The sequence below is a fragment of the Dipodomys ordii genome, unplaced genomic scaffold, assembly GCF_000151885.1.
Source record: "Dipodomys ordii isolate 6190 unplaced genomic scaffold, Dord_2.0 Scaffold82, whole genome shotgun sequence".
NCBI lineage: Eukaryota > Metazoa > Chordata > Mammalia > Rodentia > Heteromyidae > Dipodomys > Dipodomys ordii.
In genome coordinates, this window is record NW_012267298.1 from 7812574 (window position 1) to 7838616 (window position 26043).

At 36.7% G+C, this 26043-nt stretch overlaps 1 protein-coding gene across 1 annotated transcript in view; it reads left to right on the forward strand.

Annotated features, from left to right (window-relative positions):
• Positions 1 to 26043, forward strand: part of Khdrbs3 (KH domain containing, RNA binding, signal transduction associated 3) — a 118754-nt gene that overhangs the window by 52122 nt on the left and 40589 nt on the right. Inside the window, exon 6 of the mRNA XM_013025132.1 lies at positions 2928 to 3120. Coding sequence (XP_012880586.1) covers positions 2928 to 3120 — 193 coding nt within the window. The remainder of the gene's footprint in view (positions 1 to 2927; positions 3121 to 26043) is intronic.

Genomic DNA, 26043 nt, shown 5'->3' on the forward strand with positions numbered 1-26043 from the left:
TCTTAGATAATTAGTTTTCATTTTTAAATCTGTATTCTAGAAGAAGTCAGTAGAGAAAGGGCATCCCCCTTTTTTTTGTCTGTTTATTTCGACAGAATGTCCTTCTGTGTAGCCCAGGCTGGCCTGAAGCTTGTCCTCTCCTGCCTCTGTCCCCTCTGGTCTGGGATTACTGGTGTGTACCATAATGCTCAGCTGTAACACACAGATTTAGATATCCTGGTGATTATGTGGATCTTTTCAATTTAGACTTTGGCATTTTTTTCTGTTTCCAAGATTATTTAAAGAAAGTAAGATTTGCTTTAAAAGGCAACTGCACACTGGATTGGGCACGATACAATGGTGTTTATCTTAAAAAAAAAAAAGAGCTATGTATAGGGTTGTTGTTGATTTCATGAGACATTACATGTTATAGTCTCAGTAAAGCCAATCTCTATAATGTCTATTTCTTCTACCATTACATTTACTTGTAATCATAAGACATTACTTATATGCTTTATTAGTGTTCTATACCTGCTGTGAAAAATTTCCATGAATTTGATATTTGAAAACAATAGGAATTTATTCTGGCATACTAGAAGCAAGATGTCCATACATTATCATTTGTCCAAAAGCATGTTGGCAGGGCCTTGTTCTCTCCAGAACTTGGGTGATATTCTTTTCCTTGTGCCTTTCAGTTCCTGACAATGGACCAGTGTTCTGTGGCTTGTGGCTACCTCCTCTCCTCCCTCCTCACATCTTTTTTTTTTTGTTTTTGGTCACTTGTAGGCCTTGAACTCTGGGCCTGAGCGCTGTCCCTCAGCTCTTCAGCTCAAGGATAGTGCTCTACCACTTGAGCCATAGAGCCACTTCCATTTTCTGAGTGGTTTATTGGAGATAAGAGTCTCATGGACTTTCCTGCCTGGGCTGGCTTTGAACCACGATCCTCAGATCTCAGCCTCCTGAGTAGCTAGGATGACAGGCATAAGCCACTGGTACCCAGCTCCTCCTCCCATCTTCATTCCTGCTTTTCCTCCTGTGTCTATGATATCACTTTGGCTCCCTCTGAAAGGATACTTGTGATTGTAGTATGTGATTATATGTTTATTCCAAAATGTTGATGGCCTGGTAGTATTCAGACTAGTTCATAGTCTAGTTTAGCTTTATCTTTATTGTAAAAGTTTGTGTGTTTTACCAGGATCTGCCATATACAAAATAATATGCTTAAAATACATCTTTAAGTCTTCAAATTTGTTTTGTCCTTTCGTAACATGTCTCCAGGGCCTACATGAAAAATTATCTTGAATCCAGCATAGACATTGCTTGTCATTTATAGCTGTGTCATTGTCTTTATGGTAGAAATCCTCTCATGAGATTATTTTAAGTTTGCATTCGCATTCTGATCCTGAGTTTTCATTTGTGGTGGAGTTTTCACTAGTTCAATGCTAGACTTCAAAGATATGTGTGTACATGCTTGTGGTCAGCAAATATTTATTTGAGATTCTAAGCATTTCTTACAGTCAAATCTGTCAATACACTGTGTACCCCCTCACACCTACTGTATTCTCTGTTTGGTCCTATATTTGTATTTTCTACTTTTATTACTCTGTTAAGCAGGCCATTCTCACTTCTTTCCTAGAGACTTTGCTCTGATTTGTTCTTCCGTTTCCTTGGAAAACTTGATTGCTTGTCTTCAGGTTCTCTGTCTTTTAGCCTCTGAACCTGTTCTCTATAATGTCTTGACCTAAATAGACTTCTTGCTAAACACCCTTTTCTGATCAGCTGATCATAAGTAGCCATCTCTTCTAATCTAGAAGCTAGTACTTAATACTCTGTTGGATGACTTAGTATGATTTATTAAGCTGAACTCATTTTATTTGATCATTTATTCACTGATCATTCCTTATTGCACTGTAAAATCGTAGACACTTGAGTCCCTAGTATGAGGCATATGGTAAAACTTATTAAACAATCTACAGTAACACATTCCTTAAAATACTCTTGTTAGCATGGTTTTTATTGTTGTTGTTACTTAACTAAACTACCTAAGCTATTGGCTTTGTGGGAATGGTCACATGGCTCTAATAACTTTGCAATCCTATAACAGAACAAGTTATTTACCCACTGGAATTCTCATGCATGTTCCACTGATAACACTTCTGATGCTGAATATAAACTATCTGAACTTAACTCTTACAGTGAGATGTGAAACAGGTTGTTGTTGTTGTTGTTTTAGCTTTAGTTCCAAATGAGAGTATAAGCTTATACGTTAAAATAGCAGCTTAAGACAGTTTGAAGTTCTTTTTATCTTACTGACCCTTCTGTGGTCAAGATGATTACAATTAGAAGGAATTAGGGAAGCAACACTGATGTAGAATGGCCTCCTTTCACTTTTTCATTTTCTCCACTGGATTTTCTTCCCCATATTTTCTGTAGTGACTTTGACAACAATTTTCGACCCTTAGTATGCTCACTATATTCCTGTCTTACATGCATTTAGTTTTTCCTGCCTTTTTTCTCACTAGTGGAACTGGGACATATATTTTGACCCTTGCTTTGTTTGCCATCTGTGTATTTCCTGGCATTTTTTTTAAAAAAACCTCTCTTAGCCCCATTTCCTTGTCTGTAAGTGAGCAAGATAGAGACCATTCTCCTAGTATCAGGATCACATATGAGTATAACTATCACATGGTATCACCCAGAAGTCTTCAATATATGTGTTCTTTGGATAATATTGTTTCACACTCTGTCCCTGAGCCATAAATTTGGTCTTGGTGTGACTAATTGTGCTAGAATACCTAAATATCTTAATTTGGGGAGGGAAAAAGATACCTGCTTCTTATTTGCTATAGATTTGATATGGATAGGGGACCTCAGTTTATTAGAGGTATAAATGTATGTGAAGATTGGAATGTCAGATAATATGATAAATACTGTGAATTTTCTTGCAGAGGAAGAGGCGTTACAGCCCGGCCAGTTGGGGTTGGTGTACCACGAGGAACGCCAGCTCCGCGGGGAGTCCTCTCTACCAGAGGGCCCGTGAGCCGGGGAAGAGGACTTCTTACTCCCAGGGCTAGAGGAGTGCCTCCAAGTGGGTATAGAGCTCCACCGCCACCCCCAACACAAGAAACCTACGGAGAATATGTAAGTGCTAGTGTCACACTTTGTTAATCAGTGCTGCTCTATCCAGATATACCACTTGGCACCTTAACCAAGTACTCTTCCTCTCCTTTCAGATGCCAGATATTCTTAGTTTAGCAAATATGTATTGAATGCTAAGTAACTGTTTGGTATTACAAGAATAAAAAATTTCAGCGGTGGGGAATTAACAAAACTATGGTCAAGGAGATATATTATCAAGTTCTTACATGAATTTATTGGAACATTCTTCATATTCTACTTTAGGGTGCCTCTGAATAATTCAACCAGTAAAAAAAAACAAACGATTGTCTAGCTGGGCGCCAATAGCTCATGCCTGTAATCCTAGCTACTCAGGAGGCTGAGATCTGAGGATCGTGATTCAAAGCCAGCCTGATCAACAAAGTCTGTGAGACCCTTATCTCCAATAAACCACTCAGAAAACCGGAAGTGGCACTGTGGCTCAAATGGTATAGTGCTAGCCTTGAGTTGAAGAGCTGAGGGACAATGTTCAGGCCTAGAGTTCAATCCCTATGACAGACCAAAAAAACAAACAACAACAACAAAAAACACAACAAAACGATTGTCTAAATATGCCAGGGTTATTTTGTTCTTGAATGTTTACTTTTAATATTTACAAATTTTTAGTGAAAATCTTTTTCACTAAAGAAACAAAAGTTCCCTATTTTATAATTGATGCAAATCGTTTTATTATTTATTAATTCTTTGATATAGTTAATAGGACTTAGCAGAAAGAAACACGATCATGAAAAGAAGGGAAGGAGGGGAGGAATTGGGAGTATAGTATTGGTGCTTGCCATTGCTAGACACTTGCACTACTGCTTGGGCAGCCCCATGGACCTAGCTGTCCTTTGTACTTTAGTTATTTTATTTTTGTATTTTAATAGAGTCTTATGTTTATACCTAGATCAGCCTGGTCAGTGATCCTTATGTTTCAACTTTTATGAAACTGGGATAACAGGGCAGGAACTACCATGACCAGCTTTTTATTGGACTCTCACAAACCCTTTTCCTCAGGCTGACCTTGAATTTAAATCTCAGTCTCCCTAGGAGATTGACTTACTCTTTAGGAGTAAGTCATCACTTCTGGCCAGGAAAGGAATTCTATACAAACACCAGTCTCCTGGGACTTTTAATATAACTTCCTAGTTTATGATAAGTTGATAACTTTCTAGTTCATGAGGAAGAGAGAAAGTAAAAGCAGCAGATACATGACTCAAATATTAAAATGAGAGTGTATGAACTGCTGTGAGAGAAAATATTAAAATGAGAGTGTATGAACTGCTGTGAGAGAGAAGTAGTGCAAGGCTAAAGTGTAAGAACTAATCATATTTATGTGGTGTTTTGTTTCAATCTCTTGTTAGGCCCTTGGTACCTAGTCACCATTTCTACAAAGTTGCAGTAAACCCCAACAACCTCTTTAGCTTTGTCTATGTCCAGTCTTTCTTGTTCTCCTGAACTTAACTGTAATTTCATAACATTCTGTGTCCTCTTATGCTTCAAGGCTTGTGTTTAGCATAGAATGATCTCACATTTTGTCTCATTTCCTATTTCTTGTACTAGACTTGAACTATTGCTAAAGATCACTCAGAGGAGGTGATTATATATATGTATTATAATACATATTGCATGACTCCCTCCTGAACCAGTGGCAGGACAGGAATCAACATTTCTGTCTTTATGCTTGTCAGAGATCACTGTATACTTAAGAAAATTACATAACTGTAACAAATTCTCCACTTTTCTTTTCAGATGTGGCTTCATCTCTTCTCTTTTTACTCATAAAAAATTGAATATGTTCCTGTTTCCTAATATTCTTACTAAAAAGACAGTGATAATTACATCTTGAGTTCTTTTTTTTTTTCCTTTGGTTGGTCGTTGGGCTTGAATTCTGGGCCTGGACATTGTCCCTGAGCTCTTCAGCTCAAGGTGAGCACTCTACCATTTGAGCAACAGGGGCACTTCTGGCTTTCTGGTGGTTTATTGGAGATATGAGTCTCACAGACTTCCCTGCCCGGCTGGCTTTGAACCTCTATCCTCAGATCTCAGGTTCCTAAGTAGCTAGGATTACAGGCTTGAGCAACCGGAACCCTGTACATCTTGAGTTATTTTACAAATCTTGAGTCTTTTGAAGGGAGTGGCAACTATTTGGACTATCTCATTTTATGTAGAAGCAACATCAGCCTCTTTCTATCTTGGTGCACCTAGTCTTCTTAGATTTAATATTGGTATGGCTGCATGATGTGCTGGTAGTTGCCAGGCAGGAGATGTGGAAAACCTGGGTCCTAGCCCTCATTCTACCATCTATTTGGAATGACTTAGGATATTTGCCTTTTGGTTTCACAATCCACATATTTCAAAAAGAGTTATTGCCTTTTTCACATGTACTTACCTTTCTAATCAAAAGATTTCTTGAATTGCTATTGTGTGGGCCAGACATTGTTTTTTGTCTCATCTGATGGAACATAATCAGTCTAGAAAGAAATTCGCTATATGAACTAGAAATTCTTGTCCAGGATAGGAAAAACAAAAGCAAATGAAATTTTTTTTGTTTTTTGGTTTGATACTTGTTTCTTTAAAAAAAAAAAACAAAAGAGAGAGATGATGAGAAAGGCATTGACACAATTGAGTTTCCAATTTTTCTGCTGAAGAGATTCACTCCCATTCTTATCTCATGGATGGTGGCCCTGGCTTCTTTGGAGAAAAGATGTGAGAACTCTGAAGGGTTCATATTCACCGCTTATATTCCATACAACATCTGGGGTTGCTCAGGCTCTGTTGTCATCACACCTCAGATTTTCAACAAGCACCAGTATTCTGTCTGGCTCTTGTTCAAAACATAATAGTCATATTTTCCGTCATTGTTTTAATTTGTGTGGAAGGCAGCACTAGCAGTTTTTATTAGCTTATAAAGTAACAGCCATTGCATAGCCTAAATGATGGGATGCTTTACCAGATATGCTTTAAGTGGACTGGTGGGTACTCTACTCTATAAATATTGTCATGGGTGAATTCTTCCCCAAGGAAGGAAGTTAAGGGTTCTGATTACAAATACAGTCATTGTCTTAGTAACTGAAAATATTCCTGGGACTTCTTCTTTAATAGCCAACAAAGATTTTCTCAGCTGAGCATCACATTTTGTAAGCCCTTTTAACATGATTACTGTAAAATCTTCAGAAACTGTACACAGTGCAGCACCAACACTGGGGGTTGCTGGTGTGAGCAGTAGACACACAGCCTCTCTGTCCTCACAGTGACTTGCATCAGCAATATGCTGATGTTCTTCCTGTCCTGACACAGCTCCAATTAAGTTTTTCCTAACTGCACCATTACAGCTAGGCATTCACTAGCCTCTCTCCAGATACTAACCATTGGTTTCAGCATTTGAAATCCTGAATGTTACTCACATAATATTTAGCTTTGAACATCAAAAAGAGAAAAAGATTTTTTAATTTGTTTTATTTAAATACAATGGGTATACAACAGGTGTACAAAAAAGTGTACTATAACCAAAAGAAATGATGAATATTCATCCATATATAAAAAGTCTCCTTTACATATACAAAAATATTCATTGAAGTGGAATAATTACAACAATGTATTCTAAACTCATGCAGTGGACTTTTCTCCACCCCCTATTTACCCTTTTATCTCCAGTAGCTAGTATAATACCTGCATCATAGTAGGTCTTTAGTAAGTCTTTACCAATATTGTCAAAACAAAGTTGCAGAAAACTGTCACCTATGGAAAATGCAGTGAAAATAATTTTTGTTTGGTTTTTCATTATATACATACACAGTAATTTCTATGTATTATATGCATTATGATTTAGTATATAACTGTAGTGCAACCTTTAATGTTACTATTAATATTAATATCTACTTTTGAGATCAATAACATCTTATTACTCTCTACTAGCACAGTCTCTAGCACACATAGTTAATATTCACTGGATTAAACATAGAGAATTGGTAAGTTTTCCTAATGCAAGTCACCATTGATTTGACTAGTGTTTGTGTCCCTTGGAATTCAGTCCCTTGCAATTCAGATCCTTACATTAATCCTTGGGAATGGAAAAGCATTAGGAAGAAGGAGATGTGGTTGGAATCTAGAAACAAGAACAAAATCCCAGCCGGTGTCTGTGGTTTATGCCTGTAATCCTAGCTCCTCAGAGGCTGCGATCTCGATTGCTGTTCAGAGGCAGCCCAGGCAGGAAAGTCCATGAGACTCTTTTATCCAGTTAACCACCAGAAAACCGGAAATGGTACTATGGTTAAGTGGTAGAGTGCTAGCCTTTAGCTGAAGAGTTGAGGGACAGCGTTCAGGCCCAGAGTTCAAGCCCCACGACTGACAAAAAATAATAAAATCCCCAAAGCACGACTATGGTATTTATTAGCAAAAGTAAAGATATCTTTTTCACTGAGAATTTCAGAGCATCAGTAGCTCTGAAAAGGGCTTATGGTTCCTTTGACTTAAGAAATATAAAATTTAAAGATGTCTTTGAGGCTGTGGGCTTAGTTTAATGCTAGACACTTTACACTGATTCCATAAGAGCCTAGGTTTAATTTCCAGCACTGGGGGGAAAAGGCATTGACACAAATTCATGGAAATAATAGTTTCATTTCTGTAGAAATCATTTAAATATATTTAAACAACATGGGCTTTTCTTTGTATACATCCACTTAATATTTATTTCTAGACTGAAAGATCACATGGTTGTAAGTTGGGAGGTGATGGCTTATTCCTCTAATCTTTAATACTAAGGAGGCTGAGATCTGAGGATCACAGTTTGAAGCCTGGGCAGAATGTCTGTGAAACTCTTATCTCCAGTTAACCACCAAAATGCTACAAGTGGAGCTATAGCTCAAGTGATAGAGTGCTAGCCTTGAGCAAAAAAAGCTCAGGGACAACACCTAGGCCCTGAGTTCAAGCCCCAGGACTGGCACCAAAAAATAAAATAAAATTTTAAAAAATCATGCGGTTTTCAGCTCCTGGCACAGCTAATACATATTTTGAAGAAACATGTGTTTCACTATTCTTCATGTTTTGTCTACTAAAATTAAAAAAGTCCTTATACTGGTTTAAGTTCAAGACAGATACAACAAATGGTATATGTTTTGGTAATGTTTTACTAAATAAATAGCCCATTAAAAGCTTTATTATACTGAATGGCCTACTGAAGCTGAACTAATTTTTGGAGAAAGATTCATTGATTAGATATCTAACCACTTACAATGTACCTAAGCCAACTAGTCTCATGAGAGTCAAAGTTATATAGAATCCCTGAGAGGAACATCTGTTGGAAGATAAATGTATTTGACTGTAAGAGTATTACTCCAAGAGTACACAGAACATGCATGGTAGCCATTTGAGTAGGATTGGCTCATCTCTATGTTTCCCAGTCTTCTCAGAGAATACTTGGCTTTTTAAGAAACTGTACCTTCTGTCTTTTGACTAAAATTAAGTGTGGTATACATTGACATCAGCTTAATATCAAATATGTCCTCTTTTGGATTTTTGGAGCAGGGAGAGGGCATTACTCCACCCATGGACCATATATATACCTCTAGGTGTAGTGCATCGTCTTGAATTAAAAGAAAAGTGAGGGGCTGGGGAGGTGGCTCAGTGGTAGAGTGCTTGCCTTGCATGCCTGAGGCCCTGGGTTCGATTCCTCAGCACCACATAAGCAAAAGAAAAAAGCCAGAAGTGGCGCTGTGGCCCAAGTGGTAGAGTGCTAGCCTTGAGCTGAAGAGCTGAGGGACAGCGCCCAGGTCCAGAGTTCAGGCCCCACAACCGGACCCCCCCACCCCCCCAAAAAAAAAAGGAAAGTGAGAGAGAAAACAAGGCTATTCAACATGATTAGTCTCCCTACCTCTCCTAGAAATAAAATGTAAGGGAATATTTTTAATTATTGGAATCTAAATTGGGACTCTGCTCTACTTTTAACTTAGAAATATTAAACATAATTAACAGTAATTCTTCATCTCTTTTTTGAGAAGTACTTCCCAAATTGACATTGATTTATTACTTATATCCAAATAATTAAGTACCTGAAAAATTAATATAATCCATATAAATTCCGTTAGAGCACATTAACAATTCAATATGTCCATGTAATTATGCAGAATGACATGCCTGGCAGAGCCCTGCTTACCGGTGGATTCCTAAAGTGAAACCATTTGCTTTACAGTCAAACCAGGGAATTAAAAACCCCCAAACAGGTAATCAGTTTAAGTATGTGTCTCTGTAATGCTTGTATTATCCTTGTATTTATTATCTCTGAAGAACTTTGTCAATCAGTTTAAACTCAGCAGTTGAAAAAATGAAAATTCAGCCTTTATCGGGTTGTAGGAATTTGCAATTCATTTTCTCTGAGTTAGTATGGAAAAGGCAGAAACAGTGGGAGCTTTGATGAGAAGGAGCAAGGCTAAAACACCAAAGGAGGTAAAGGTGTAGACAGAAAGGAGGTGTCCACAAAGCCTGAGTCCCATAACCTTTTCATTAGTCTCTTGAGCCTATGGTGACCGCAGGCCCAAAGTCCAGGACTCCCAAGTTAGGGCTGCCTGACCCGCTATGCCGTATAAATAGATACTGTGAAGGGCAGAGAAAGGCGATTTATTATTGTATATAGCCATAGGAAGACAGCATTTTGGTACATCTTCAGCCATATTCAGAGGTACGCACACTGAAGAATTGGCGCAGAGGGTATTAAGGGATATGGATGTGTCGTTAAAAGTCTTAAGTCACAGGTATGTAGCCTGGTTGACCGTTATCTTAGTCTTGGTTTTTGGAAGTGTTCTGGAGAATTTGTGAACACTTTATTACTGGAACAGAAGAGGAATAAGTTGACTGGCAAGTGTTCTCCTGAGTTTTTGGCTCTTCTCTTAAATATGATTAAGAAAATGACATTGCTGGTTTGCAGGGCACTTTGCTTTCTATACAAGATAAATACTGGCAAAACCTGTTATTCCTGGGGCACAAGTGACTGCAAGATCATGGCCAAAGATCAAAGACACAGATGTGAAATGGGGTGAGAGAGTGGCCAGCTTTTAGTTAATTCACAGGCCCATCAGCAGATCTTTCAGATTATCTCTTACATGATCACAGTGTAATGGTAGACTTGAGGAAGTTGTTTTGGAAGCCTGAGACCAGTGTTCATAAAATAACAACTGTGCCTTAAAGGTATTTGACATGGCTTACTTGGAGTCAAATTTAAGTGATGGTATCCCAGGGATACAAATTCACATTACTATGAATGACATGATTTTCAGTGGCATCATACAGAAATCTTCATAGCCAGTTATTGTCATCTCACCCATAAAGAGAGAGCACTAAGTCTCTTCAGGATGGTTTTCTGATTAACTGCTTGGTCAGCTTCCTGCTATCCTCATGCCTTATCCACACTAGTTGCAGTTCTTTTAAACATGATCACGTGACATTCTTTCCGTATGTGTGTGTGTGTGTGTGTGTGTGTGTGTGTGTGTGTGTGTGTGCATGTGTGTGCGTGTGTGTGCGTGTTTGTGTGTTTAATGCCTTCCATATATTAACCATACTATGTGTTTCTACTACTTAATTTTCATTGTGAAGCCTTTCTAATTCAACATTGTTAGTGTTGGAGGACACATTACAGCATTTTGTTCAAAGATCATAGTTGTCCTTGTTTTAGTTCTAGAATTGAACAACAATTTATTCCATAAAGCAGAGTAAATGTTTAATGAGGCAAAGAAGTTAGGTGTTTTTTCTGTGTGTTTTTTGTGTGTGTGTGTTTTTTTTTTGGGGGGGGGAGAGGGTGTCAGTCATGGGCCTTGAACTCAGGGTCTGGGCACTGTCTCTGAGCTCTTTTGCATTTCAGGCTAGTGCTCTACCTCTTTGAGCCACAGTGCCACTTCTGTTTTCTGGTAGTTAATTGGAGATAAGTCTTACAGTCTTTCTTGCCTGGGCTAATGCAATCTTCAGATCTCCCTTTCCAGAGTAGCTAGGATTATAGGGTGAGCTACTAGTGCCCAGCTAAAAGGTTATTAGTTTTTGAGATAAAAGACTGATTGGTTATTTCCAAGTTTCATTGTAAAATAAGGATAGAACAACAGAAAAATAGAAAAATTACTAGTTAACAGGTTATTTTGGTTACCTTTGTGGTTAAGGCAGAGGAAACTTCATGTCAGTGAAACTGGCCTATTTGGGAAAGTTGATTATTTGTCTAAGTTGTAATTTCTCAGAAGATTATTCATTTTCAGCTTGGTGACATGAAAGATTTAACATGAGTAACTCTGGTGTTGAGACTTAGGAATCCCACCAGAACCCTCCCCCCCGCACACACACACAGAATAGTGTATTTACCCTTAAGTAGCATGGCTCCTGTCCATTTTAGCACTTACCCCTATCTCAGTATTTGCTTACTTCTATGTCTCTAACAGACTATCATTGTCTTTTATGTAGGAGGTATGTTTTTGTTTCATAAACTCTGCTTACCCAGAGCCTTTTAGTGGTCTGACATTTAGATAATAAGTATATAGAAGATGGATAATTTGACCTTTCTTAATGTCTACATCATTTTGGGTGTTAATGTACACTTTTTTGAGTGAAATAAAACTGAACATCTTTAGCTAATTTTAGAAAACATAACATCTAGTGAGTTAATGCATATAAAAGACAGTAATTTAATTAAAAGTTAAAGATACAAAATATATGGTTTTGACTTCTTTTCAGTGTGACTGTTAGGTTCTTATGCAAAGTATTTAACCTTTCTTGGCCTTAGCTTTATTTATTTATTTAATCTTCAGATTGGTGTTGATGATAATGTAGCTCATAGAACAGTGTCAGAGTACCTGATGTCCTTAACCTCTACTAATGTGAGAATTCCTTAATGGATATGTGTTTCTCTTGAAACATGGCTTCTACTGTCAACCTAACGATAGTTTTGTAGTAACTATTTTTGTCAAGTAGAAGCTTTGGTGTGAGAAAAAAATGGTACAGCAAAAAAAAAAAAAAAGCAAACCTTTAAACTTGGTAGACAAGTTAAAAGTGCCTGTGATTCTTTTGAATAGAAGTTTTGAAAATTATTTTTAAAAATAGATTTGGTAGAAATACATACCTAAAATCCTTTAAGATAAACAGAGATTTTCTTAGAAATTTAATCATATTTTCTAAGCCATTTAATTAGCATTTGTCATTCACTAGTGTCCCTAGGTAATATATATAGTCATTCTGATCTTTTGAGGTGTGGCTGGTGGTTTCATTTCCTATTTAGACAGTGTGATGGCACATTCTAGATGCAGTTATGCAAGTTCATCAAAATACAAAAACTCTTCTTAAGTAGGTATGTAGTATTCTTTTATTACCCAATGATAGCATGTTTAATAAAGAATATGGAAATGTCCTTAAATCACCTTATGTGGTGTGGTTGTGCCTACTTAAGAGAGGGTGAGGAAAGGCCAGGCTCTGAAAGCTATGCTTGTCTTAGGTATATGATTTTGAATTAAAAAGATAGTGGAATCTTACTTCACTTAATATAAGAAACATAGTTTCTTATGGTTTACCTTATTTGCAATAACTATAACTAGTATATGTCTGAGACAAGCAGAAACGGTCAGATAAGTTGATGTTAGGCGAAATAAACCCCAAGATAAGGACTTAATGGTTTTTCTTTCTTGCTATTGTTTCTAACATATTTATAAGATGATTTCTTTGTTGCTTTGTATGTTCCTCCCCCACGGTATAACCCCTGTTTTCACTGTATTTGATGATGGTATAATTTGTGGAGGGGAAGGGAAAAAACAAATTGTTTAAATAAGGATACAGGTGGACCCATTGCAACAATGAGATGTACAAGACATTATGGCGGGGAGGGGGTGGGGGGGAGAAAAGGGAAGGGATGGGAAGGGGAAATAAAGGAGGAGGCAACAATACTTGATAAGAAATGTACTCATTACCTTGCTCATGTAATTGTAACCCCTCTGTACAGTATTTTCACAATAAAAAAAAGAAAGAAATGCCAAAATAAAGTGCTGAAATGAAAAGAAAAAAAAAGAGTGGAATCTGTCGCACAGCTCTGAGTTATAGGGCCTGGTACATTTGTTTGTGATTCTCATGCACCTGCCCTTCAGATCCTGTGGTAGGAATATCCAGCAGGAACAGATAACCATCTCAGGCTTTTGAGCATGCAGCACTCCTGTTTGAGCCTCACCTGAGAAGGAGGGTCAGTGCTACTAAGCTTCAGACCAGCTATCAAGTCTGTACCACACTGTGAATTCCTTCCATGAAGGGAGAACAGGCCAGAATTGGATCCCAGATTCTTTAGCCACTAGTCTAACTTTTATTCGCAACATTCTCATTTGTATAATGTAAGGAGCAAAAAAAAAAAAAATAAGAAAATGAAGGAAGGAGTACAGAAACAATTAGAGACAGAATCTAAAGTGTGTATAAAGGTATCACTAGGCATGAATGATTTTTTAAACTGTGTTCTTCCTGATACATCTTATTAATTAAAGAAGACCTCCAAGCATCCGATGCTTCTTTATTAAAGCATCAAGTAGAGTCATAAGGCCAGTGAAGAAATTATAGCTCTAATTTCTTGGAAGTACAGAAGAATGATGCTGATATTTTTCTGATAAGTTTTTGGAAAATATTAAGTACTAAAATTTAAGTTAATAGAAATAAAGGTAGCTGTCATTCTTTGTTGTATTGCAGTATTAGTGTGATAGACACTCCTCTTCTAATCTCTCATTTAGTCATTGCTTCAGTTCTATGAAGGAATATGTCCAGCTCAGGACAGCTGCAGCCCAGAAGGCTTAGACAAAATCATAGTTTTCCTGTAGTCATAGCTATAGGAAGGAATGAAACTCCTGTAGCTTTACTTCCTGGTACTTTACTTCCTGCACTTTCTCAGCATTTTATGTAAATTGGTTATCTCCTTAAATCATCACAGTGTAAGTACCTTTTTAGAGTCACACAAATGGTTAGAACAGAGCTACAAAAAAAACCCTGGTAATCTGGCTTCAGAGCCATCGTTGTGTACCCTGTTAGTTTCATCTAATCCCGAACCTTGTCTTTGCACATGGATAACAAAAATGTATAGGGCCAAGTGTTCAATCTCTTGGCATAAAGTTTGCTATGTAGAATTTAAAACAAGTAGTGCATAATTAAGGAGTAGGTAGTTTTACTCATCTTTCTGCAAATTTGATTATTTTCTCATAGATAACTTAGTCCAGGTATAAAGAGCAAAAGAGGTCATTTTTAGAGAAGTAGAAGATCTGAACCTGAATATACATGCCTGACTGCCTGTTCTGTTGTTTTGTTACTCATGATGACATAAAAGTTGTCTTGAGCAGAAGTAATGCTACTAACATAAATAGTATCCTCATCTGTAATATGTGACTACAGGGACCAGCACTTCTCTATTATGATGAGAATAGATTGTTCTGAAATTTTGATGACCAAGAAACATCACTAAAGGCTTTTAGGGAAGACCAAATAAATTTTTTAAAATACATTTTATTCTCTAGTGTTGATTGTGTTTAAAGACTCAGGGAGCCACATAATCCTCCAAATTCTTTTCGGAAAAAGCTAGAGTTCACCTGAAGTTTTAATTATATGACTAATTTGGGGATTTTACACAGATGAGGGTGGTACTGACAGTAAATTTTTCCTGTGCAGTGACTACTGGCATAATTTTGGGCAGTTAGCTAATCTCTAAACTGCTTCAATTACCTTGTTTTTCCATAGTGAGAAATTTAATTAAAGCAGTGTGCAGATTGTGAAAAGGTTATTTATGAAAATGTATTTTAAATATGAATTGAATAGCCTAGGGACACCTTTTATTTTAGATATAAAGATGAAGGTTCTATAATTTTTTAATATTCACTTTACCAGAAGTAAGAGTAAGAACAGCAGTGTACACAATTTATTGGAAATATCTATCTGGAGGCTCACAAGTCCATCTTTTAATCTGTTCCCTTAATTGATTGAATGGTTGACTTACTTTGGTAATGTAAAATTTAAAAAATAATTTTTCATTTTCATTCTGTAAGTATAGGCAGATAGGGTGGGGCAGAGAGCTTTTCTTGCATCTTACTGTCTGTTGTTTTTAGTTAAAAATCCCTATGTAACTATGATGAATTTTAGGGTTGCATGTCTGCCTCCCCCTTTAAACATCAGCAAAATACATTGTCATGGGGGTGGAGAGGTGGCTGTAAAAAGCAATTTTAAATGCATGTGCATTGCCAGTTTGAGATAACTAGTAAATCTCAGCTGTCCACAGGGCCATACAATGTAGCATAGTGGTTAGAAGCAAGCTTAGGAACAAGCAGACTGTGTTCAAATCCTTTGCCTTTCTTTTTTGTGGGGGCGGAAGGAGGGTGTATATGAGAATTAATACTGGGGTTTTGAACTCAGGGCTTTGTACTTGATTGATAAACATTCTACCACTTGAGTTCAAACCTAGCCCTGTTCTACCTTTACTTGCTCTGTGACATTAGGTCAAGTGTTTAACTGCTCTCTATCTTGGATCCTATTCTGTAATAGGAATGCTAGTGCTTAATACATAGTTTGAAAATTAATTACTATACTTTTGTCTTCTGACAGTCATGGGGCTTGAACTCTGGGTCTGGGTGCTGTCCCTGAGCTCTTCAGCTCAAGGTGAGCGCTCTACCACTTGAGCCACAGCACCACTTCTGGTTTTCTTGTGGTTAATTGGAGATAAGAGTTTTATGGACTTTTCCCACCAGGCTGGCTTTGAACCGTGATCCTCAGATCTTATTCTCCTGAGTAGCTGGGATTACAGGTGTGAGCCACTGGCACCCAGCAATTACTATACTTTTTATAACTAGCACATAAAATATGTTGGTTTTTTTTCTTGTTGGCTTAGGAATGTTTTTCTACCAATGGAGCTTTATCTTTTTAGGGAAGACCCTTCCTGTGCCTCAGACATTAGTTTATGAAAGCATATTATACAGTACCATTCATACCTATCCTAATGACTGAATTGAAAAGGTATTTCAAGTGTCAGCAGGGGTAAAGCATGGTAGGAGCTCTCTTTGATGCTACTGCTGTGAAATGGGGCTCTGTACTATCTTCACAGCCGAACTTCCCTTCCCAGAACCCAGTGGTGCTGCTGGGTGATTCCTCAACAGAGTGCATGTAGAGGCACCTGGAGACTCACAAAGTAGGAAGAAGCCAAAGACCTGTCAACAATGCAGTGAGTAAGGTGAATTCTAGTAAAGTGATGTACAAAACTATTTAAGCCATGAGGAGAACCCAGTTGCTGCTCTGTACAACAACATGGATGATTTCCCCAGACATAAATGCTGAATGAAAGAAATCTGACACGAAATAGTAATTACTCTCATTGTATTCATATATAACTCCAAAGCAAGTGAAAGCCTTTTGATGGTATTGAAATCACTGAGCATAATTTCTAGGCAAGCAGACAGTATCTGGAAAAGACAGTATCTGGTACAGGGTGGGCTTCTGGGGGCTGTCATTGTTCTGCTTCTTTATCTGGATTATGGCTATACCCAGTGTGTAAAAAGCTGTGTTCACTTGATGACAACCTCTAAGCTGTGCACTTAATTTAGGGTTTGTATCTATTTATAATTTGTTTTACACCTGAAAGAAAAGTTTAAAAATATGGTCAATTTGTGAATTAAGAGAGTTGTAGTGCTAGATACACCAGATATTCTCATAGCAAAAGCTGCATATCCTTTTGAAGGATGGCTCTTAGACAACATGATAATGTAGAGATTAAGTAGGAGTAGTCTTTTTGGTAGCATTATAAACCTCTGTTGGTCTGGCGCTCCTATTTTCGTCATTTTGGTAGGATAAGACTTCTTTTCCCCTCAACATGTGCAATGTCTAAATCATGTGCATTGTCTCTCTTATAGTCAGTATTCACACAGGGCTGTTCATTGTAAGCTTGTACATGAAAGAGAATGAGTGCATCAGTGTAGTAAAACCATGACTGCTACTGTTGCATTCATTCACAAAAGCATTTCTTGAACGCTCAGTCTATGGCAGGCACTGGAATGCAGTAAAAACAAGGCTGAAGAAGGCTCTGCTCTTGGGGAGACCACATTTCTAGTGGTATCCATAGATGAAAAAACAAATAAATATTAGATATTAATAAGAATCAGCTCCAAACCCTCTTGCTGAAAATGACTCCAAAGGTACAACAAAGCCGGGCTTGTTGGCTCATGCCTGTAATCCTAGCTACTCAGGAAGCTGAGATCTGAAATCGAGGTTCAAAACCAGCCAGGGCAGGAAAGTTTGTGAGACTCTTACCGCCTATTAGCCACCAGAAAACTGGAAGTGGCGCTGTGGCTCAACTGGTAAAGTGCTCGCCTTGAGCTCAAGAGCTCAGGGCAGCGCCAAGGGCCAGAGTTCAAGCCACAGTCCGACAAAAAAATATACAGTAAAAATAACAAAATCTTTGAAGGCATAAAAACTTAAGTTTCAATGGTAAAGAAAAAGAAAGGAAAGAAAATACTGAATTGACACTGGAGAAAAAAAAAAGCCAGAGGTAAATTTGTCATTCTGATTGATTTTTCTCTTTGCCCATCATTCTCATCAGGAGTTCCTCTTCTGAATCAAAGACTATTAAAATTTTTTTAAGTGATTATTTCCTTGACTGTAGCAAGGATTGTTCATGAGTATTACAATCTAGATGCACAGAAGTTCATTTATTTTTCATATAAAAGATATTTCAATGGGAATTGATGTTCACCATGTTTGGGTGAGGCTGTGAATTTGCTAGTCTGTTTTGGAACCCAAAAAGTTTTTCCTCCCAGTGAAATACAAATATATATTCTCTCCAGTAAAGTACAATAACAGATCTCAAAATAATAATTACACATAATTGTAAGTAATAAAAATTATAATCAAGAAAAAGTCAACAATAATGTAAAGAGGACCCCACATTACAACCAGATCGCAATCTAACTACGCTCTTTATAACCATGGAATGTAATGAGATTAAGAAATAAAATAGTTAATGAGATTAGTAATCTTACTAAGTAGAGAACTGTAAAATGAATAAATGCAGGATGAAATCAACTTGAAAAATAGAAAAATTGAAAGAAGTGCAAATAAGTGAATTTAGAAGGAGATTAGACATAGGAAAAGTAAAGAAACACTAATCCTCTGGAAGTTAAATCAGTTAAAAACATAAAAACAAGCTGGGTGTCAATGATTCTCGCCGGTAATGCTAGCTACTCAGGAGGCTGAGATCTGAGGATCGCGGTTCCAAGCCAGCCTGGGCAGGAAAGTCCATGAGATTCTTTTCTTTTTTTTTTGTCAGTCGTGGTGCTTGAACTCTGGGCTTGGGCACTGTCCCTGTGCCCTTCAGCTCAAGGAGAGTGCTCTACTCCTTGAGCCACAGTGCCACTTCTGGTTTTTAGTGGTTTATTGGAGACAAGAAGCTCACGGACTTTCCTGCCCGGGCTGGCTTTGATCCTCAGATCTGAGCCTCCTGAGTAGCTAGGATTACAGGTGTGAGCCACTGGTGCCTGGCCCCGTGAGACTCTTATCTCCAATTAACCACTAGAAAAAACAAAAGTGGCACTGTAGCTCAAGTGGTTGAGCTGGAGAGCTCAGGTACAGTGCACAGGCCCAGAGTTCCAGCCCCATGACTGACAAAACACACGCACACACGCACACAAGAGATTGAGACCCATAAGCCTCACATACTCTAACATCAGACAAAGAATTTTTACATGATGCCATATTAATAAAATAATATCAATGAAAATAAGTTGCTTTTCCCTTTTCCCCATTTTTGTTCTATTCTGTTTATCTTGACATCATTCATAGGATTTGTAGTTTTATGTTGATCAGTATCTTTTTTTCTTTAGTGTATTTTCAATACATTAGACGATCCAAGCAAATATAATTATACTACAGCTAGGTGTGAACTGAGAGAGATGACATTCTAAGAATAGTTAACATAAAAACATAAACATAGACTAAAGATGGAGATAATGGCACCAAATCTTGGTTCATCGGTTCTTTATGTGAAGTCTCAGAGATTAAGTCTTATATTTGCAGAAATACTATAAATACCTTAAATTTTTTTTTGGTCGGTCATGGGGCTTGAACTCTGGGCCTGGGTGCTATACCTCAGCTCTTCAACTCAAAGCTAGCACACTGCCACTTGAGCCACAGTGCCACTTCTGGGTTCCTGGTGTTTAATTGGAAATAAGAGTCTCACGGTTTTCTTTCCTGTGCTGGTTTGAACCGCAATCCTCAGATCTCAGCCTCCTGAGTAGCTAGGATTACAGGCATGAGCCACCAGTGCCCGGCTATAGACAGATTGTTTTTTTAATTGTGAAAATACCGTACAGAGGGGTTACAATTACATGAGCAAGGTAATGAATACATTTCTTATCAAGCATTGTTGCCTCCTCCTTTGTTTCCCCTTACCATCCCTTCCCATCTCCCTCCCAACCCCGCTACCCCCCATAGACAAAATTTTAAGAATTTATTATATCCTATAAAAGACAGCTGGATAACTAGATTTTTTCTGAGTAATCACTTGAGAATGTTAAACAAAATAGGTCTATAAATAAAAACAAAGACACTTATGTTGAACAACTGTATACATTTTTGATTATTCATTGCATGACCATGGAAGTTGTTTCATGATTCCTGTTTTGCAGGTTACCAATAGGGAATCAAGAGGTTAGTGATCTCTCCAGAGTCATTCAAGCTAGTAAGTCAGAGCTGTCATTCGAACTCATTGCACTCTTAAGGCTTATAGGAAAAAGTGATATTAGTCTGGGACTGACATAATTTATTTCTTATAACCATGAAATAAGGAACCTGACCATATGATTAGATTGTCAAATAAGTCATTTTAATGCAACAGTTTGCAGACAACAAAACTCCTCTTAGAAATTGAATATGTGATTTTTATTTTTAATTATAAGGTACCTTATCTAGATAGATGTTGATCACTTTTATTAAAGTCAAGTGTTATGTAGCATATCTGTCTCCTTTTACAAGGCCTCAAAACTGAAGCAATGGTTTTAAGTAGGTCAGTCTTAAATTTTTCTTGTTTAATGTGGTTTTACCAGTTATACTCATTCTATTTCCTTTACCCTGGAAGATACCTTTTCAAGCTCAGATTTTTTTCTCATACATCAGTTTGAATTTTATAGGTTAAGAATGAATGGATGGCAGTATATCCGCCTGGTAGCCATCCTTGGCCCAAGTCCTCATCATTGCTTCATTACATTTCTTTATTTTATTCTATTTTTTATTTATTTATTATTATTATTATTTTTTGTTTCGGTCATGGGCCTGAACTCGGGGCCTGGGTGCTGTCCCTCAGCTCTTCAGCTCCAGGCTAGCACTCTACCACTTGAGCCATAGTGTGTCACTTCCGGCTTTTTTTTTCTGCTTATGTGGTGCTGAGGAATCAAACCCAGGGCCTCATGCATGCAAGGCAAGTGCTCTACCACTGAGCCACCTTCCCAGCCCGCTTCATTACATTTCTAAGCTAGAAACTTGAATGTGTAGCTTGATGAAGTATCAAGTCTAAATGAGGCAGGAATGGACAATACAAATCCATTTCTAGTAACACTTGCTGTTTTTAGTAATGTTGTGAATTGCAAAAATACCCAGAGGTCTGAAGTTAAGTTATTCAAAGCAGGGAATACAAGATTGATATTTAATGTTTCAAAGAAAATAATACAAGTGACTTGCTATCAAAATGCAAAATCTTCTTTATTACGGATTTCATTTTGTTTCTTTTTATAGTATTACTGTAACTTGCATTTATCTCAAAGAAGCATTTATTACATTTCCTACCATGTAGTTATTAATTAGTTCTTTTTCTATGCATTCAGCAAACATTACCTCATGTCTCCTGTGTGGCTGGCAGACAAGAGACTACAGCCTAGTCCTCTTAAGGATCTTGTAGTGAGAGAGAAAGGAGCATTACAGATACTGTGTGTATCCCAGCTACCATGACAGAGCCAACTAGGGGAATGATAATGTAGCCTTGAATGTTCAGATTGGCTGATCAAAACAAATGACATCAGAGGAGCTACTGCATGCCACAGCAGTGCTCCAAGCAGGACCTTGCATCATGGTCTGCAGAGCAGCAGTACAGGTACTAGGTAAAGCAGACAGTAAGGGCAAGACTCAGAGGTCTAAGAATTTGTTCTTTATCTTGTAGGAACCAGAAGAAAAGGAATGGATAGTTTAAGAAAGTACTAATAACTCACATCCATAACTAAATCTATCCATAAAATTGTCTTAGAATGACTCTTGTGGGAATTCTAACTTTAATTTTTTTTAAGTTGGCCTATAAGGGGTATGTTTTTGTTTTGTTTTTAATTTTATGGTAAAGGTGATGTACAGAGGGGTTACAGTTACATAAGACAGGTAATGAGTACTTTCCCTTTTGAACAGTATCACCCCCTCCCTCCTTACTCTACCAGGTTTTCCTTTCCCATTCCCCCAAGTTGTATAGTTCATTTCCCGTATAGTGTCTATTGAATATCACTGCTGAATTGGTTGTTGTAACATTCCACATATGTGCTATGTATTCCATTCAGTCTCCCCTTCTATTCTTCAACCCTCCTATTCCTAATGCAATTTTAGTAGGTTTCCTTGTTCAGTCTATTTTGACCATATTTGTTATTGTTTTTTTTTACCTCCATTAGATCAATTCTGTCTCACTAGTGCCCCCACACACAAGGGAATATGTGCTGTTTCTCTTTTCCCTCCCTCTAAACCCTATTAATCAACAGCTTTTGTTTCAGTTTTATGCTGGTTTCCTATATAGTTGCATTATTATCTCAATATATCTCAATATTATTTTTCACCCTCTGTCTCTCCTTTTTCTCTTTCCCCTTTTTTAAAGTATTCCTTTAGACTCATAATCTCTGTCCATGTGTGTGCATATGTATGCATGTGTGTGTGTGTGTGTGTGTGTGTGTGTGTGTAAAAATCTGTATACAGGCATGTACCTTGCTTAGGTCTAGCTTCCACATATAGTTGAAAACATAGGTATGTTATATTTTGAGCTTAGACAAATTTAATCTTAAATCCTCAACATAAAAATGCTGATATTTATAATTCAGTGACTGAAACAATTTGAAAACTTAAATAAATTGCTAATATTGTAATACTTAGAATAATTGAGTAAAGAAAGCTGCAAACTATAGTATTAAATAGTATAATATTTAATGTTTTAGTTAAAATTTAATACATTTATTTAGTTTTTAAAAAGCATTTATAATCTTTTTTTCTGCCCCATGTCCACTACAATCTTAATTCTTTAAGCACAAAAAATAATTCTTCATTTGAAGAAGCTGTGTTGTTTCCAAGTTACAAGCAAATTATTTTAAAACATATGATCTCTATTGGTTACCAAGTTAGATGCACTTGAAATGACCCCAGTCACCCTCCTCTTCCAGACCCTCACGCTGTAAACACAGGGGAATTTCTAAAAGCCGAGTAGTAATGTCACTCAATACAAAATTTGCATTGTTTAATTTGGTCCTTCATGATGTGGTTTATGGATTTTTCAGTTTTATAGTTCTGTTCCATTTGTATTGTTACTAGATTCAACAAGCTATTTTCTTCCAGGGAAGAAAGAGTTCTTATGTTTCTTTACCTCCCTCACTTTATACCTGCTTTTATTCTTCTTAATTTTAACTCAAAAATATTTTTTGGAATGGGGTTTCGTGGTGTAGTCCCTATTGGCTTCAAATATTTTCCTGCTTCCCTAGTGCTTACAGCATGTATGCATGCACCACCGGTTGGGGATCTAATTTTAATTTGTAATTTTGTTTTCCAGCAACTTTCTCTTCCTGTACTTTGAAACCAAATTTCAGCATTGATATTTCTGGAAAATATCCTTGCCCTTTCTTTTTCCCACCTAAACTGGTTTGTTTTACCTCAGGGCTTGCCTTAATAAGTTGAATTACATTTTTTTCTGTAGTTGTCTTTAATCTCTTTTCAGCCCATCTATGTCTGTATTTTGCTGCTTCCCTGATGAGCAACATGATCTCATAATATTTATTTGTTTTTGGATGACTTTCTCTTCCTTACATTGGTGGCCATTGGAAGGTTATAACTCAGTAATTGTCTTGGTGAAGAAAACTGTAGCTTGGCTTGTTTTTTTCCCTTTCCAGTTTAACAAATATTTTATTATAATTTATATATATACTTTTCCATAGTAAGAAATATATAACTCTTCTGTAAATATTCAGTTCTTTTGTAACAAAGCATTATAAAATATTGGTAATTGTCCATAAATTACGTGTAGATAATAGTATGTCCTGTGAAAATAATACTATCCTTTTGCATTACTGTTAACCTTTTTCAAAATTGGAAATATTACGGTATAACTTTCCATTTTGGCTTTTGTATTTACCAAAATGAAATATAAGTGTGATATTTTAATAGATGTTCTTTAAAAGAGAATGTATGATCGAATCAAGGCAGTTCATATTTCCATTGTTTTACATATGTATCTCTATCTGATACATATGTATCACCTATATCAAATATTACCTATATTATATTGTTTCCCCAAAATACATTTAATTATGTTGTGAAAAATATTTTTAAACATTGAAAAGAATAATCACTTCAAAACCATTCCTTTGTCCCATACCCTTTTAATCTTCATCTGTGATGATATTGGAGTTCTAGGCAAGAGGTATAATGCAGATATAATTTTGCAGTAGAATGATTAATAGTAGAACCATCTTTGCTAAAGTTCCACATGTCTTGCATAGTGCTGGACTTCGTGTACACATTCATACATACAGTTTCTCATCCCTTCAAGAGAAGTATTTGCATTTAAAGGTAACTGTCCTGGTAAAGGGGTGAGCATGTCTAAAATTCCTGATTGTAAATTACAACTGGATTAAATTAAATTGTAAATTAAAACTGGTTTAGCAGATCCCATGTGTAGTCTATACTCATTGAAGTGATTTACATTGACAACACTGATGAAATTCCAGGATTTCCAAACTCATTTAAGTATTAAGTAAATATCAAAATTATTTTTCACATATTTTTAATTCCACAACCATAGAAAAGTGATAAATGTGCTTATTATGGTAGTCTGAAGTGTGTCCCCAGATTAAGTTGGGAGGATGGCTTTTGCTCTCTAGATTGTCTTTCTGTGGTTTAGTTGTCATAGTTCTTTATATATTCTAGACCAGAAGCAGATGTATCACTTGCAAATACCTTCTCCCATGTTGTAGATTTATCTTCAGTTTCTTACTAGTGTTTGAAGGATACAAGTATTTAGATTTTATGAGTGTCATTTTATGTTTCCTTTGGTTCTTTGTGCATTTGCTAAGCTTATCTAAGAAATTAGTAACTAAGGGGGGGAGGGGGGAATGAGAAGGATTGGGATGGGGGGGAGGGGGGAGGCTGGGAAGGGATGGAAGGGTAAACAAAGGAGGAGGCTGCAATGCTTGGTAAGAAATGTACGCATTATCTGCCCATGCAATTGTAACCCCTCTGTACAGTATGTTCACAAATAAAATAAAATAAAATTTATAAAAAAAAAGAAATTAGTAACTAAGATTCATTAAGATTTATCACACCTGTATGCTTTTTACTCATATACCTTGATATATAATCCTTGATATACAATATATTGTGAATTTATTTTTGTATTCAAACTTAATTCTTCATTCCTTTACAACTGATACACAGTTAAAAAACATTTCATTCCCCCTGTGAATTGGTTTGTTATCTTTGTTAGACATGAATTTAAAATGTAAGGGCTTATTTCTGAACTTTCAGTTTTATTCTTATAGTCTGTATATCTCTAGTACTACATGATTTTTCTTCTTTTTTTTTTTTTTTTTAGTGGATTGTGGGGCCTGAACTCTGGACCTGGGTACTGTCCCTGATCTCTTCAGCTCGTGGCTAGTGCTCTACCATTTGAGCCACAGCACCACTTCTGGCTTTTTCTGTTTATGTGGTGCTTAGGAATCGAACCAAGGGCCTCATGTGAGGCAAGCACTCTACCACTGAGCCCCTACATGATTTTTATTACTACAGCTAGCTTTGTAGTAAATTTTATGAATGGTAGAATGTGTGGTCTGTTCAGAGAATGTCCGAAGAACAATTGAATGAATGCTCTTATTGGGTGAAGTGTTATATAGATGTTAGGTATGATAGAATTGTATTGCTGTTTATTTAATTTACTTCATTTTGACGTCTTTGTTATATATATATATATTATTATGTATATACACATGACTGTTATTTTGCCTTCATAAATAATAGATTTACTTTTAGGTCACTTCAATTTTTTTTTTTTGTCTGATAGCAGTGGCTCATACCTGTAATCCTAACTACTCAAAGGCTGAAATCTAAGAATTTTGATTTGAAGCCAGCCAAGCAGTAAAGTCCATGAGATGCTTATCTCCAGTTAACTACCTAAAGCCTGGAGTAGAGCTCTGGCTCAAGTGGTAAAGCATCAGTCTTGATCAAAAAATTGAGGGACTGCATCTAGACTCTGAGTTCAGGTGTGAGTACTGGCACAAAATAAAATATCTGACAGCAGATACTTTGTATTTTTATTAATAATTTTTATCTTGAGCTCTAGTTTGTATCATATTAGTATAATAGCTAATCTAAATCTGCTTTGGTCACACCTTACATTCTTTTATTTTCAAACTATTTTTTTATCTTTGATTAAAAATGCATCTGTTGTAGACAGCATCTGCTTAGATGGTTTTGGTTTTTGTTTCCTAGTTTTTACTTTTTTAATTGATATTTTTAATCCATTTACTTTTACCTAATTTGGGGATATGTACTTTGCTGTTTTTTTTCTTTAAAGTTTTCCTTAAGTTTTATGACCTTTGTAGCTCACTGTTCTCCTTTGTGGGTTGGTGTGTGTGTGTGTGTGTGTGTGTGTGTGTGTGTGTGTGTGTG